The sequence below is a fragment of the Juglans microcarpa x Juglans regia genome, chromosome 1D, assembly GCF_004785595.1.
Source record: "Juglans microcarpa x Juglans regia isolate MS1-56 chromosome 1D, Jm3101_v1.0, whole genome shotgun sequence".
Lineage (NCBI taxonomy): Eukaryota > Viridiplantae > Streptophyta > Magnoliopsida > Fagales > Juglandaceae > Juglans > Juglans microcarpa x Juglans regia.
The window spans coordinates 28,469,763-28,483,967 of NC_054594.1; the positions used below are offsets into that span (position 1 = coordinate 28,469,763).

Sequence of the window (14,205 nt, forward strand, 5' to 3'; positions counted from 1 at the left end):
ATTAACTCAGCAAGATGTTAACAAAATTGAAATTCTTTTTGATGAGTACTAAATCTCTATTAGAAAGGTGTAAAAAGTGCAATCCAAGCACACAATAACCTATCTTCAATAATAATGCTATGGGTCATGCTGTACAAAGGTAACTTCATTTCCCACTAGTTTATGACTTAGTAACACATCCTGAATGTATTACAAGTAATGAATGAATAGGTCTGAGTGAAATTAGATTGACCATGCATCCACCTAAACTTGATCCAACATTAGTCTAGTCAGTGTTTTTAAACTTGAGTCCAATGCTATTGTCAGGAAAAAACAAACAAACTGAAACCCAGGCTTGCCCGTTGGTTAATTCATGCTAAAGTCAGATTGCATGTAACCTTCCCAGGTTGCAGCCCTAAGATACAATAATCAGTAAACATTTATGTAAATGAGGTCCAAGAGCTAAACAAAAAGATCTGCAGCCTGCATAACCCAGTCAATTTGGCTAAAGGTTAGCCAACCCTAAACCTAACAATACACAAAACAAGCCATGTATACAGCTATGCAGTGGAAAAACTTTCATCTTGACATTGGACAGAAGGTGTAAAACATCGATGATGTGCATGTATATTATTAACCTTCTAGCAGCCTATCATCAATGTTTCTGCCCTGTGTATGCTGATTTAAATTTCACTTTTCCAACTGTTCCTGAGTTCTGGCCCATCCAAATAAACTTTTGTTCAAACTTTGGTCTATATCTTTGCCAATGAACACTAGCTTAAATGGCACCTCGTCCCCCCTATACAAGCACAATGTAAGGTATGGCTGTCCACTCAAGACCTAATGGATGCATGATCAAATATATTAAAAAAAAAATGATGCAATACTTCTTCCTCGCTACAGGACCTGGATTAGCAATTCTCTTTCACTCAACCTTTTTACTAGTTGAATTCCTACAAATATTATCTAACAAACTAATATAAGGCAGCAAAAATCATAGCTAGGAAAGTAAAGGACGATATGACATTGAAAAGAGAAGGAAAAATAACTAAAGTACATAAAATATGGAAATTGTGCATACAGAGGAGCTCGAAATGGTTTTTCTCTGCCTCCAAATCGAAGTTGTCCTGACTCTTTCTTACCACCAAGACCCCCTCCTGTTGGAAGAGAACAATAATTATATAGAATTACTCTATAGAGGCAATGGAGTTTCAGAATTGAGAATGTTTAACTAACCTAACCTTCTCGGAATCCACCCTGGCATCAACTGTTGTCTGTTGTAATCAACTATTATTTCACAATCATCAATTATAGAATGATGAGCATCCTGCAAAGTAGAGTCACACTACGAAGATGATCTTTTTGTTCCCACTAGCATAACCATCACAGGCAGAGTGCAGCCAGGAGACTTCATCATATACTACTAGGCTCAATCATTGTAGAAAAGAAGTAAAAGAGATGGCAACTTTCTTCTTGTGAAGAGAGGGGGGGGGGGGGGGGGGGGGGGGGGGGGGGGGGGAGAGAGAGAGAGAGGGAGAGAGAGAGAGAGAGAGAATGATTTATGCTTAAGATTTAAGAAAATGTAAGAAATGCACAATGCAATGTTTTTCTTCTTTCTTTTTTTCATTTTCATTTTTTTTTTTTTTTGGCCTGAGAAATGGCCCATGAATGAATTATTTGCTGCAAAAAAGAAAAAAAAAAAACAAGAACTCCTAGAAGTCTGCCTCCTGTAATACTCGAACCTATTAGGGAAAACTCTACGTCAAACAAATTTATTTATTTATTTATTTTTAAGTAATCAATTGTATTAATAGAATATACATAACCTGAGTACACAAGATGACATACAAGAGGAAACACCTATCTAGGATGAAGAAAATGAAACAAGAAAATCATTCAGGTCTAAACCTTTAAAATCTATAGCTATGGCCCATATGAATAACATTCTAACAAAAAAAGATCTAAGATCCTCAAAAGATCTCTCCTTGTTTCTGAACGTCCTATCATTTCGCTCCTGCCATAAGCACCATAGAATACAAATATGAATCATCTTCCACATGGCTTTGATTTGTGGAATAGCTCCTAGATTTGTCCAACAAGCCAAAAGTGCCTCCACTGTGGCAGGCATAACCCAAGCTAACTCTAATCTGTTAAACACCTCAACCCATAGCGCTCTAGCAACATCACAATGTAGTAGAAGATGATCTTAAGTTTCACCACTCTTCTTCCACATGCAACACCAATCTATTATGATCACCCCACGCCTTCACAAATTATCCGTCATCAAAATCTTTCCCAGTGAAGTTGTCCATGCAAAGAAATTTGTTTTGGGAGGATCCTTATTCTGCCAAATCCTCTTGCATGATCTTTCTGAGTGAAGTTGTCCATGCAAAGAAAGTCGCTTTGGGAGGCGCCTTATTTTGCCAAATCCTCTTGCATGGAAACTGAGTGTTCTGCACCTGCGTGAGAGGCTTATAGAACGATCGAACTGAGAATGTGCCTTTACCAGCCGGTGCCCACTACAACTTGTCATTTCCTTGGATGCTCAGTCTCACAAAATACAAAAGTCGGAAGAACTCAAAACTACCAACTTCCTAGTCTTGAGTCGCCCTGCTAAAGACGATGTTCCACTGTATTTGATCTCTAGCTATTACCATGAAATCAACCACTGAAACTTCTTTCTCACATGCAATCATGAATACTAAGGGGAATAAATTTTTTTGTGTATTATTTCTACACCAAATGTCACTCCAGAATTGTATTCTAGAATCATCTCCCGACACAAGTCTAGTATGACGAAAAAACACCTCCCATCCCCAACTAATATGCTTCCAAGTCCCCATTCTGTGAGGCCTATATTTATAATCAATCACCGACTTCCATAGAGCTTCTAGTTCCGTGTTATATTGCCACAACCATTTCCCAAGTAATGCCCTATTGAAAACCTTTATATTTCTAATACCCAATCCTCCCAAGGGAAGTGGGGAACATACCTTATTCCATTTGACAAGATGAAATTTAAAGTTATCCCCCATGCCACTCCAAAGGAAGTCTCTATACGGTTTCTCAATCCGGATCACCACACTTGTTGGAATTGGGAATAGAGATAAAAAAATATGTTGGTAGATTAGAGAGAGTATCTTTTATTAAAGTGATCCTGCCCCCTTTCAACAAATACAGTCTCTTCCAACCAGCCAATTTACGTTTGATCTTCTCGATCACTGTATCATATATTGTTACAATCCTTGAGGTAGCCCCCAACAGTAGACTCGGGTAATTCATAGGTAGGGCAACCACCTTGCATCCCAGAGTGTTAGTCAGTTGTCTGATATTACGAACATTACCAATTGGCATCAATTCTGATTTTTCAAGGTTCACTTTCAACTCCGATGCCGCTTCAGAGCAAAGTAGGAGTGCCCTCAGTGCCCACAATTGGTTTTGTTCTGCCTCATAGAATATAAGCTTATTATCTGCAAATAACAAATGAGAAATGTTAATAATACCCCTGGAGGGTTCACTCACCGAGAATCCAGCCATGAAACCACTGTAAACCAATGCCGAAGTCATTCTGCGCAGTGCCTCCATACCAATGACAAAAAGGAGTAGGGACAATGGGTCCCCTTGTCTCAGACCTCGAGAACTGTTGAAGAAGCCAATTGGACTACCATTTACTAGCACAGAGAATCTCGTTGTTGATATGCACCATCTAATTCACGAGCACCATCTCTCCCCAAACCCACACCTTCCAAGCAAGTAGAGTAAGAAATCCCAATAAACATGATCATATGCCTTCTCCATATCTCACTTACATAGGATCCTCGAGTTACCAAATTTTTGTCCGCTATCTAGACACTCATTGGCAATGAGGACTGAATCTAGGATTTGCCTTCCTCATACAAATGCATTTTGGGGTTTTGTAATAATCTTCCCCAACACCTCCCCTAAACGGTTTGCAAGTACCTTAAAGATGATCTTATACACCCCATTCACAAGACTAATGGGCCGAAAATCTTTGACATCCGATGCTCCAATCTTCTTAGGAATTAGTGCTCTGAATGTAGCGTTGAGGCTTTTTTCAAGTTTGCCAGCCATGAACAGTTCCTGAAGCACCTTCATCAAGTCCTCCTTCACCACTTCCCAACAAGTTTGGAAAAATCTCGTAGAAAATCCATCCGTCCCAGGTGCTTTGTCTTTGGCCATTTTCCTTGCCACATCATGAACCTCCATCTCCTTGAAAGGCCTCTCCAACCTCAAGACGTCCTATGGGTCAATAGAATCAAAAGCCAAACCATCAATCTTGGGCCGCCACCCCATTTGTTTTGTAAGCAAATGTTCAAAAAAACCAACAAGGGCATCGGTATATGCTACACCCTCTATATTCAGCATCTCTATAGTATTGTTTCTCCTGTAAGAATTGGTCATTCTATGATAGAATTTTGTACTTCGATCCCCTTCTTTCAACCACAAAGCTCTAGAATTTTGGCACCATGAAATCTCTTCCAGCAAGATAACCCTCTCTAATTCAGTAACCACCTCTGACTTTCGAGAAATTTCTTCCAAGGAAAGAACCTGGCCCTTCTATGTCCTCTCTAGCTCCTGAAGCTCTTCCAATATGGACTTCTTTCGGTCCCCTATATTGCCAAAAGAGTGTGTTCCAAGTTTTAAAATCATTTTTTTAAAACTTTCAATTTACCTGCAAGAATGAAACTAAGGGTTCCATCAAACTGATATGAAGACCACCATTGCCGAACCCTGTCCACAAAACTTTCTGTCTTCAGCCACATATTTTCGAAATTAAGATACCGACGCCCTCCTTGGATACCACCACTATCAAGTAAAATTGAAAAATGATCCAAGCACAGACGAGATAGCCTCCTTTGACATACTTTTGGATACTAAGCTTCTCAATCCGAGGATACTAAAAATCTATCCGATCTAGACCACGTATGATTATTTGACCATGTGAATGCCCCTCCCATGAGAGGGATGTCCACCAGATTCAAGTTAAAAATAAATTCTGAAAATTCTCTCATTGCTGGTCGCATTCTACTATCTCCTGAGCATTCACTTGGAAATCTTACAACATTGAAGTCACCACCTATACACCATGGTAATTCCCACCAGCTAAATACTCCAGCTAATTCTTCCCATAACATACTTCTATTGCTGTCCAAGTTTGTCCCGTAAATACCAGCAAAGGCCCAAATAAAGTAATCTTCCACACTTCTAAAAGAACATGCCACTGTGTACTCCCTATAAAGTCCTCCATTCTCTCCACCACTCTTCTATCCCACATCACTAATATACCCCCCAAAGTCCCATCACCTGCAAGATAAGCCCAATCCACACATATGCACAGCTCCGTATACTTCTAACAATTCTTCTTGTAACATATTTCAATTTGGTTTCCTGTAAGCATACGATGTCCGCCCTCCATTCATGAAGCAAATTTTTTATACAAATACGTTTATTTGCCTCGTTAAGCCCTCGGACATTCCAAGAAACAAGTTTAGGCTTTATAAAACAGGTGCTATTCCCTTCCCTTTAGATCTCACACGACTTGCACTACCCTCATAATTAAGAGACCACATTAGCCTCTTTAGCTCCCTCTTATCTTTTAGAAACTGATCTTTTAGGATCAACAGGACCAGCTTCAATGGCTGTAAGCAGTGCCATAAATTGCTCTTCAAAACCTTCACACTTCATCCCTACACAATATTGAATTTCCTTTACCTTCTGCAGAGCCCAATTCGAAACATTAAACTGATCTGGAAGCATACAGTTTAGAGGAAAGGTTTCCCCCTCCCTATTAAGCCACTACAAAACTAGCGGCATCCTCAACTCACCCTCAGAAAAATTCCCATACTCCCATTTTGAAGGACCTTGTATTGGTATAAGGCTCTTAGAAGACCCTTCATCTGCACCCATGTTGCTTGTTTCCTCTAAAAAAAGGTCAAGGGTAACATCCATATCATCCATTTGTTGCGTAGCCTTTACAAGAGAGGATGCCATCGTCGAAGGGGTGGTAGCCTCTTCCTTGTCACTCGTCAGCATTGTCTGGCTCAGATGCACCAAAGGTCCAGCACCCAGGTACTCATCGGCGTTATCTGGCTCAGAAAGCCATGAAGTACCATTGCAGAGGCCTCTGTCGTCACCTCTCCCGCCACAACTTCACCATCTGCAGCTCTATCGAAGACTCCTCGGCCTATCGCACGGTCGACGGTGCTTTTACCGGTAAGGATACCAGTCTCCCGCCAGTCGAATGCCCATGGTCATCCCTTGGCCTAATTTGCCACACAGGCTTCACTAGACTCCCGATACCAGGCTGGCTCACGGGCTTGAACCCAACCCTACGGCCCGCCTGTTGGGACCCATTAGTGACACTGGGTCCAGCATACGAGACCACGCCCACACTGGGTCCAGCATACAATGAGCACAGGCCCACACCAACATCCACATTGATTGGTAAAACACAAGGCCCCCTATCACCTTCACTTAGCCCATCACCCAAGCCCACCCCCATCCATTTTTCCTCCTTAGTACCGTTTCAGCCAAGTTATATTATTCTGCAAATCACTCAACTGCCTTTGCATCTCAGTCAGCCCGAAGCACCATATCCTTATTTAAACCGACAACTCCCTTGCCACCACCCTTAAGTCTTTGAGCCCCTACAGAAGCGGTGACACTTCTTGACCGTTGCAACGCTGTAGCTCCTCTCAATCGAACCTAAGTGTGAGAACCGGCACCCAGCCTGGCAGGTTCATGAGAACGGTCCAAGACCCTTGGTTGTTGGAGAGCCTCCATGTACGACCGGGTAGAAGATGCTACCATTGTCGCTAGTGGTGCTGACCCAATGAAGTGACCTTCTCGCCCAGCCTCCCTCAAAACCTCCGCCAGCTTCCTCAGTCCCATTCCATCTCTGTCTTTATGTATAAAAATGCAATTTCGGCGACCACCCCCTTTGTACTCCACCAGAGCCATGAATGCGCCTTGGGACTTTGAAGACCTATGTGCTATGAAGCCACTCACCTTCCCGATGGGCTGTATAGAACTCCCTTCTCCCCCACCTTCAAACAATACTCCAAAGCTTTGGTGAACCAACGTGTCGTGGCCAACTAGCACATATTTTTCACAAACTTCCACCATCTTTCAGTAAGAAGCACCCAACAGCCATCCCTTGACACCTCAAACAATTTATTTTAGATCAATTCCTTCCTAGAGAAAAAATTTCCTCAAGCTTCAGTCGAGAAACTCCATCTCTCCACTCCTTCATCTCACATCTTCAACATCTTGGTGTTGTGCCTTGGTTTAGACCACCCTGGAAAGAGACTCAATCACTGATAAGTGCTAACTTCATCTCCTCTCTCTCTCTCAGGTTCATGCCCTTCATGCAGACGTCTACATATTTCTTTCTTCTCTAAATTTATATGGTGCTGCCATCCCAGGTAATAGGTTTCAAGTCCAGGTTTTCTTCATATCTTACATCTATTGGTTGTATAGTTGAGTGGATAACCAAAAGGAAGGAAAATGGAAACAGGAAAAATAAGCCCCACCCGATAGCCTTCAATACATATCAGGAAAAAAATTATGTTTTGTTCCATGCGCTGCAGCCCCTTTCCTCTTCTCTTTCAGCTCGTCTTCAACCTATAAGAGTGGACCCCTAGCTTAGATTTCATCTGGAAGAAGACTCAGTTCAGGAAAGCATAAACTCCATCCCTCTTCCTCTCTTAGGTCTCGTACAGCACACAACAAGACAGCAGTAAACATTGCTTTTGAGTTCTGAAATTTCTGCTGCTACCGATTCTGTCATGGTGCTCTTCAACCCCATTTTTTCTCACATCTTGCATCTATTACTTGTTTAGTTGAGTGTATAACCAAGTGGAAGGAAGGTAGAAACAAGATAAGTTCATTCAACCTACTGCTTGAAGAGGAATGACAAAAATACTGATCTGCTTTGCTCTAAGCCATTTGGTTTCTACTATAGTTTTAACTCTATCATTTTCTCTACTTACATCCCTTTTTAATTAGGTTTAAGCGTCCATTTTGTGTGTCAAACCATTAGAGATCAGTATGTTATTTTGAGCCTTCTCCTCAAGCTAGAAACCAATGTGGCAGCCAAGGGAAACACCAAACCAATACATATATTGGACTAACTGTTGCTGCACTTCATCCATTTTCCGCATTGAAGACTAAGTTAGGCCCCAAAAACCTTCATACCCGATTGGTGCATATCTCTTTTACTCAACTCATTCAATCAATTAATTAGGTTCTATTTGTTTTCAATCCATGGATGGAGACTTCGGCCTCATTTGTCAACAAGTATTCTCAGATATTTCCTTCTCAAACATCACTCAAATACAAAACGCTTTTCAATTTCAAATCTTCAACTTTTTCATCTAATCATTAAAACTTTCTTAAACTTTCAAACAAAATACAAAAAACAATACAACTTTTTCAAAGTTCAAAACAAAAATTATATTCAAACAATATTTAACTTTATAATATTTTTGTTCAACTTTCTCTCTCATTTCCCAAAACCCAATAAAACATCTTAACTCAAACAATTTCACTACTATTCAGAAATATTTTGAAATATTCTAAGTGCATGTTTGGGATTGTAATGAGAAATATAACTTATAGCTTTAGGGCTTATAGCTTAAGTAATAAGTTCTATTATTAAAAAGTTATTTACTGTTTGGTAACCATATGTTTAAAGCACTTTCAAACTTATTACATTTGTTTGGAAATAAATTAAAAAAAGTGCTTTCTGAGGTAGAAATGAAAATTATTTGATTTTATAAAGATTATGACCATATCCTTGAAAGTTTGAAAATTGTAATTATCTGAAAGTTGTATGGGTATTTTCGTCCATTAATAGTCTTTTTAAAATTCAAATTAGGTTCCGCATTATCCATAAAAGCACGTTTGAGGAAAAACATCATTTTGATGCTTTTCCTCAAATATACTTTTCAGCTTATTTGAGATTAAAAAGTACTTTAATATGTAACATTCAAACAACCTAATTTTTCTACTAAAAAGCTTTTATGGTTAAGTACTTTTTAGGACTACTAACACAACCCCAAACAGGCCCCAAGTGTCTCCTTAGTTTAGTGAAGATTTATGGTATTGCAAAACAGAAACCGATTTTTTGTATAAACCGAAATTTGCACAGCTTGTCCCAAAACTTGAGGGTCATGCACTGGTTTGTGATTTCTACACTTGATGGAATAAATGTTATGGAGGATAGGATTAAAATGAGTTGGGCTGGTTCTTGGTTTGATTGGTAACATAAATGAAGTTGGAAGGATTGAGAATTTGCCTCAAGTTGGTTGATGTCTAAGTGAAGAGAAAGTGAACGAAATGCTATACTTCCTTCTTGGGTTTAAAGAGAAGAACAAATTGAATTTTTGTAAGAGAGGCTAAGTGTGAATTAGTTATTAATGTATTATTTTTATTTTCAAATAGGCTTTATTGAAGTACACGAGGAACGAAGGGTTAAGCTTGGAGGTAAGTAGCTATGACCCTGCTTCTTACACCATATTTCTTATTAAAAATGCTTTCTTTTTCTACAAATGCTTCTATGTAGTAAAAATAGTAAATGTATATAATGTAAAAGTCTTTCTAGATAGCCCATGTTGAGCATCCTATTAATTAAAAATGTGTATAAGTACGATATAAAGCATTCATATTCAAGGTTGGGATCATGCAATTTATCATGTACATGTTTTCTAATCAAAGAAAATGCATATTTCATTGGACAAAGAAAGATAATGACAATGTTTATGAAAGGAAAAAGGAAATTAAAGTTTTATGTATGAAAATACGTAATGGTTAACGACTAAATGATGATGGTACCAAAGAGAGGGATAGATTGAAATGCCGGATTGATTCCATTGGTGGTGCACCTAGTGGCGCCATCCTGACTAATCAGTTCCCAACCCACGGCCATGAGCAGAATCGAGTTTAAAAGACTGTTAACCCTAACACACGAGACGTAATGGTCTGTACCGGCCAATGGAAGACAAATGTTTAGTAGCATTGGGTTGGGTCTTGTTGATGGAGTCTTTAGTTTTAATTGTGTTTTGTGAAACTGTTTGATAAACATGATCGACTTTTTGTTATGTATTTTGAGAAAGCATTTTTGCAAACTGGATGGATCTCCATACTGTGTAAATAGTTATGGTTTTTATGTGTAACTAATGGGACGGTTTGTATATTTTGACAAAAAACTTTTTTTAATAAAAGACCCTTTCATTAAATGTTGGATTTTATATTTTTTATGTATAAAGGGAAAGTATGACAAAATGAAGCAGCTCATTCCATCTCTAGGAAGGGGTTGTTATACTGCCTTTCTGTGCATCTATTTTTAGTTCATGTACTATATCCTGTGGAAAACTAACGAGATAGACAAAAGGACCAAAATGCAAGTTTCTTAAAGCCTAGGGATGCATATGCAAAAGTTGAAAACTTAGTGAGCTTTTTGCAAAAAAGTAAAAACCCAAGGACTGATTTTGTAATCAACCGAATAATTATTCTGATAATTTAATGTTTTTTACAACAATATAGAAATTTAGTTAAAGGCCTTGAATAAAAAACAGACTGGCATAACTTTTTTTTTTTTTTTTTGAGTGAACTGCCACAACTACAAGGGGCTACAAGGGGTATTGCCACTTGGCTTAGAGATACCACGTATGAGCCAATCAAAAGCTGACACATACATCTCTACCTCACATCAGTGATCCCATAATAAATAATATTTTTATGGAACTACTGTCATTTAGGTTCTGATTGGCTGACACGTGCATCTCTACTCTACATGGCATTTCTCTCCTCAGAAAACTGATGGGAGATACAATGAGGGACTAAAATGCGAATTTTTTGAAACCCAACCATGTAATATGCGGAAGTTGAAAAAAAGTGAAAACCCAACAAGTACTGACTCTACAATTAACCCATAATTATTTGACAATTTGCAGCAAACTTATTCAAAAGTTTTTCATGACACTGTACTACCAATAGACCAGGGCAAATAATCCTCATCATCCCTCCGAAGCCACTAAAAATTAGTTATACATTCTTTTCTTCATGACCACAGACATAAATAAGTTTAATGTAGGGCTTCTACCTGAATCACAACATTCAAATCAATCAAGCCCATGAAGGCCGAATGAGCACTTAATTTAGATAAATGTACACGAAAAGGGAACTTGATCAACCCCCCACAACATCTAGGGGTTTGGTTGGTTTTGGTCCTAATAGATGGGAAATTTTGGTAATCAGTCCAGTCTCGGGGTCGGGTTTTTTCACCCCGGACCGGATTAAACTGACTGAGTCATAATCATATATATTTTTAAATATCTTTTTTATAAATTATATATATTAGAGTAATGCTAGGCTGCCGTCCAACAGTGACCACTAGGCATGCCGCCTAGGCAAAACTCATGTATTATATTTTTTTCATTTTTTCTTTTGACATTTTTTAACATATTTAAACATTTTTAAAAAATAAAAAAAATATCAATACACTAATAGTCACTTCCTTAATAAAAAAAATTAAATACACGAGCAGTCAAAATGAGAGGGCAAAGTAGCATTATTCATATATTATTTAATATAGTAGTTATATAAGTGAATTATGTAATTTCATCTAACCTATCACCATTGGCAATATAAAATGTTAAATATATATACTTATTATTCTGTTATCAATTAACTAATATATTATATGAATCATGATGAATCATAAATTCATAATATTATATGCAAAGATACCTAAGTAATTAAGTAATTAAGTAAATTTTTTTGTAAGATACCTAAGTTGCAAGTAAGTATGAAGTATCTATGGTCAATTACAATTATTCATTAGACATATATAAATGTTAAAATTTAAGAGCTCACTTAATTTTAATTTTACAGATTTAATTAATTTTTTTGTATTAATTTATCTGCCAAAAAAAGAAGAAAAAAATGTTCCTAGCTCATATGGACCAATTGGACCGATAACTAAAAAGAGTCCTTGACAATGTTTTGAATACCGTACCGGATGCCATACCGGTCAAGGCACTGGAATGAAATATTTTGGTACCGGTACCGTTTCGTGTACCGTTTCTGGATAGTTGATATATGAATAAATTGTATATATAAATATATATAAATTATATTCTAAAATAATAGTCTATATATGAATAAATTATATATAAATACATATATATAAATTATATCAACAGCCTAGTCTGAATTGGAGGTCAAAAAATGAGCTTGTAGTTTGAAAAAATGAAAAAAAAGAAAAAAGAAAAAATTAAAGGCCGAACTATTAGCCGGTACAGGCCGAAATATCGGTCGGTATTTGGACCAGTACGAAATGAAGGGAATACATGTACTGAACCAGTGGGCGGTACGGTATTTAAAATAGTGGTCCTTGAATCCCCCCCGGGCAAGCGGGCGTCAGTACTAGACCGGACTGATTACACCCCTAACAACATCAAAAGATATGGGACCATAATACCATATTTTCTCCATTACAGGCAATAAAAACCAACCTAGTTTGATTAGACATGGGAAAGCGGGACACAAATAAAAAATATGCAAGAATCTCATGAAGCCAGATCAAGAATTAACATTAGAATCTATAAATTACTCACCCCATCTCCTAATAGATGAAAATTTAAAAGGGAATGCATTTTAATGAAATGAAGACTCTTCTTAATATCATTAGATAGACCAGACAGATGGGTTCCAATTTGAAAAACTAAGTTGAAGTTTAAAAAATGTGGTTTCAAATTTTGGGTTAATACGTAATGTCAAACGAATGAATGCTTTCATATTTTGGAAACTTTCATCTATTTTCAAAACAAAGATAGATGCAAGATATCTCTAGTAATGTGTTCCAGCACCTTGTATGCACGCCGCATCTCCCTCTCTGTCTCATATTCAACAAAAGCATAACCACGGGAAGCACCAGTAACTGAAAGACAATGTAGCATGCAAATTATCAAGAGGTTCCTCATATGTACACAAGGTTCTCTAGAGAAACAAGTCCATAAATTACCATATTATTTACTTTAGAAAAGGCAGATAAAATTTCAGAAATAATTCACATGAAATTCAATAGAAACCAAGCAGAAAAACCACACAATTATGCAAGTAGTTACCACATTTTATGTACATGTTTACAAATTGACTTTGAAAGATGCCTCCAATATTCAGCCTAACTTGACATTTACCAATTAAAAATAAAACATAATAACTAGATCATTTTCAGTTAACAAGCATGATCATGTATTTCAAAGATATGAAATATATTTATTTATAAGAAGTTTATTAAATCAAGTAATTAGGTATAGCCCAAATACACAAGAAGTGTACAAGAGAAAGACACCTAATTACAAGCTAACCTGAAAAACAGTACAAAACATTACAATAACCGAAGCCCAAAGCAAAGTATGAAAAAAGAAAGCTCTAATCCCTTCCACCGATCGTTCTCTATTCTCAAAACAGCACCCATTCCTCTCATTCCAAATACACCACATAAGACAAAGAGGTACCATCTTCCAATCGGTTGCTATTTGACGATTTCCTAGAATCCCTCTCCAACAAACCAAAAAGTTCACCACCCTCTTGGGCGTCAACCAAGCAATTCCCACCTTAGCAAAGACCTCATCCCGCAAAGCCTTCGACACATCACAATGACGGAGAAGATGATTCGCCAATTCACCACATCTTTTGTACATAAAGCACCAATCCATTGCAACGATACCATGCTTTCTGAACTTATCAATGGTAAGAATTTTCCTGTGAGAAGCCAACCACCCGAAGAAAGCCACCTTAAGAGGCACCTTGCATCTCCAAATATTTTTCCAAGGAAAGGAGTTAGTAGAAGAATGTGACGCCAAGACCTTGTACAAAGATCTAACCAAGAATTTCTTATTGCCAAACTGATTCCAAAGTAATCTATCTTCCCCTCCACATTTTATGTTTAAAGCATAAAGCATGGTGTAAAAATCAGTAATGTCCCCCACTTCCAATCTTGTACGTCTCTAATAAAGCTTATTGACTACTGAATAAATCCAGCAGTGTTATCCATGTAATCAGCCATAGAAACACCTTTATTTGAAGCAATTCTGAAGAGAGGGGAAAACATTCTTCAAGGCCCCATCCCCACACCATAAGTCATGCCAAAAACTAATCTGGTTTTCCCCACCCACCGCAAATCTGAAATTTCTGGAG

The 14,205-nt window shown here is 37.8% G+C and overlaps 1 protein-coding gene across 3 annotated transcripts in view; it reads right to left on the reverse strand.

Moving 5' to 3' along the window:
• The window catches only part of LOC121264857 (U11/U12 small nuclear ribonucleoprotein 35 kDa protein), a 29,667-nt gene that overhangs the window by 2,061 nt on the left and 13,401 nt on the right, over positions 1 to 14,205 (reverse strand). For 2 of the 3 annotated variants that reach the window (XM_041168185.1, XM_041168176.1), the window contains 3 exons: positions 12,873 to 12,943; positions 1,216 to 1,306; positions 1,061 to 1,136 (listed from right to left, as the gene is read on the reverse strand). In XM_041168185.1, coding sequence (XP_041024119.1) covers positions 1,061 to 1,136; positions 1,216 to 1,306; positions 12,873 to 12,943 — 238 coding nt within the window. The remainder of the gene's footprint in view (positions 1 to 1,060; positions 1,137 to 1,215; positions 1,307 to 12,872; positions 12,944 to 14,205) is intronic. The other variant, XM_041168191.1, reaches the window with a different exon arrangement.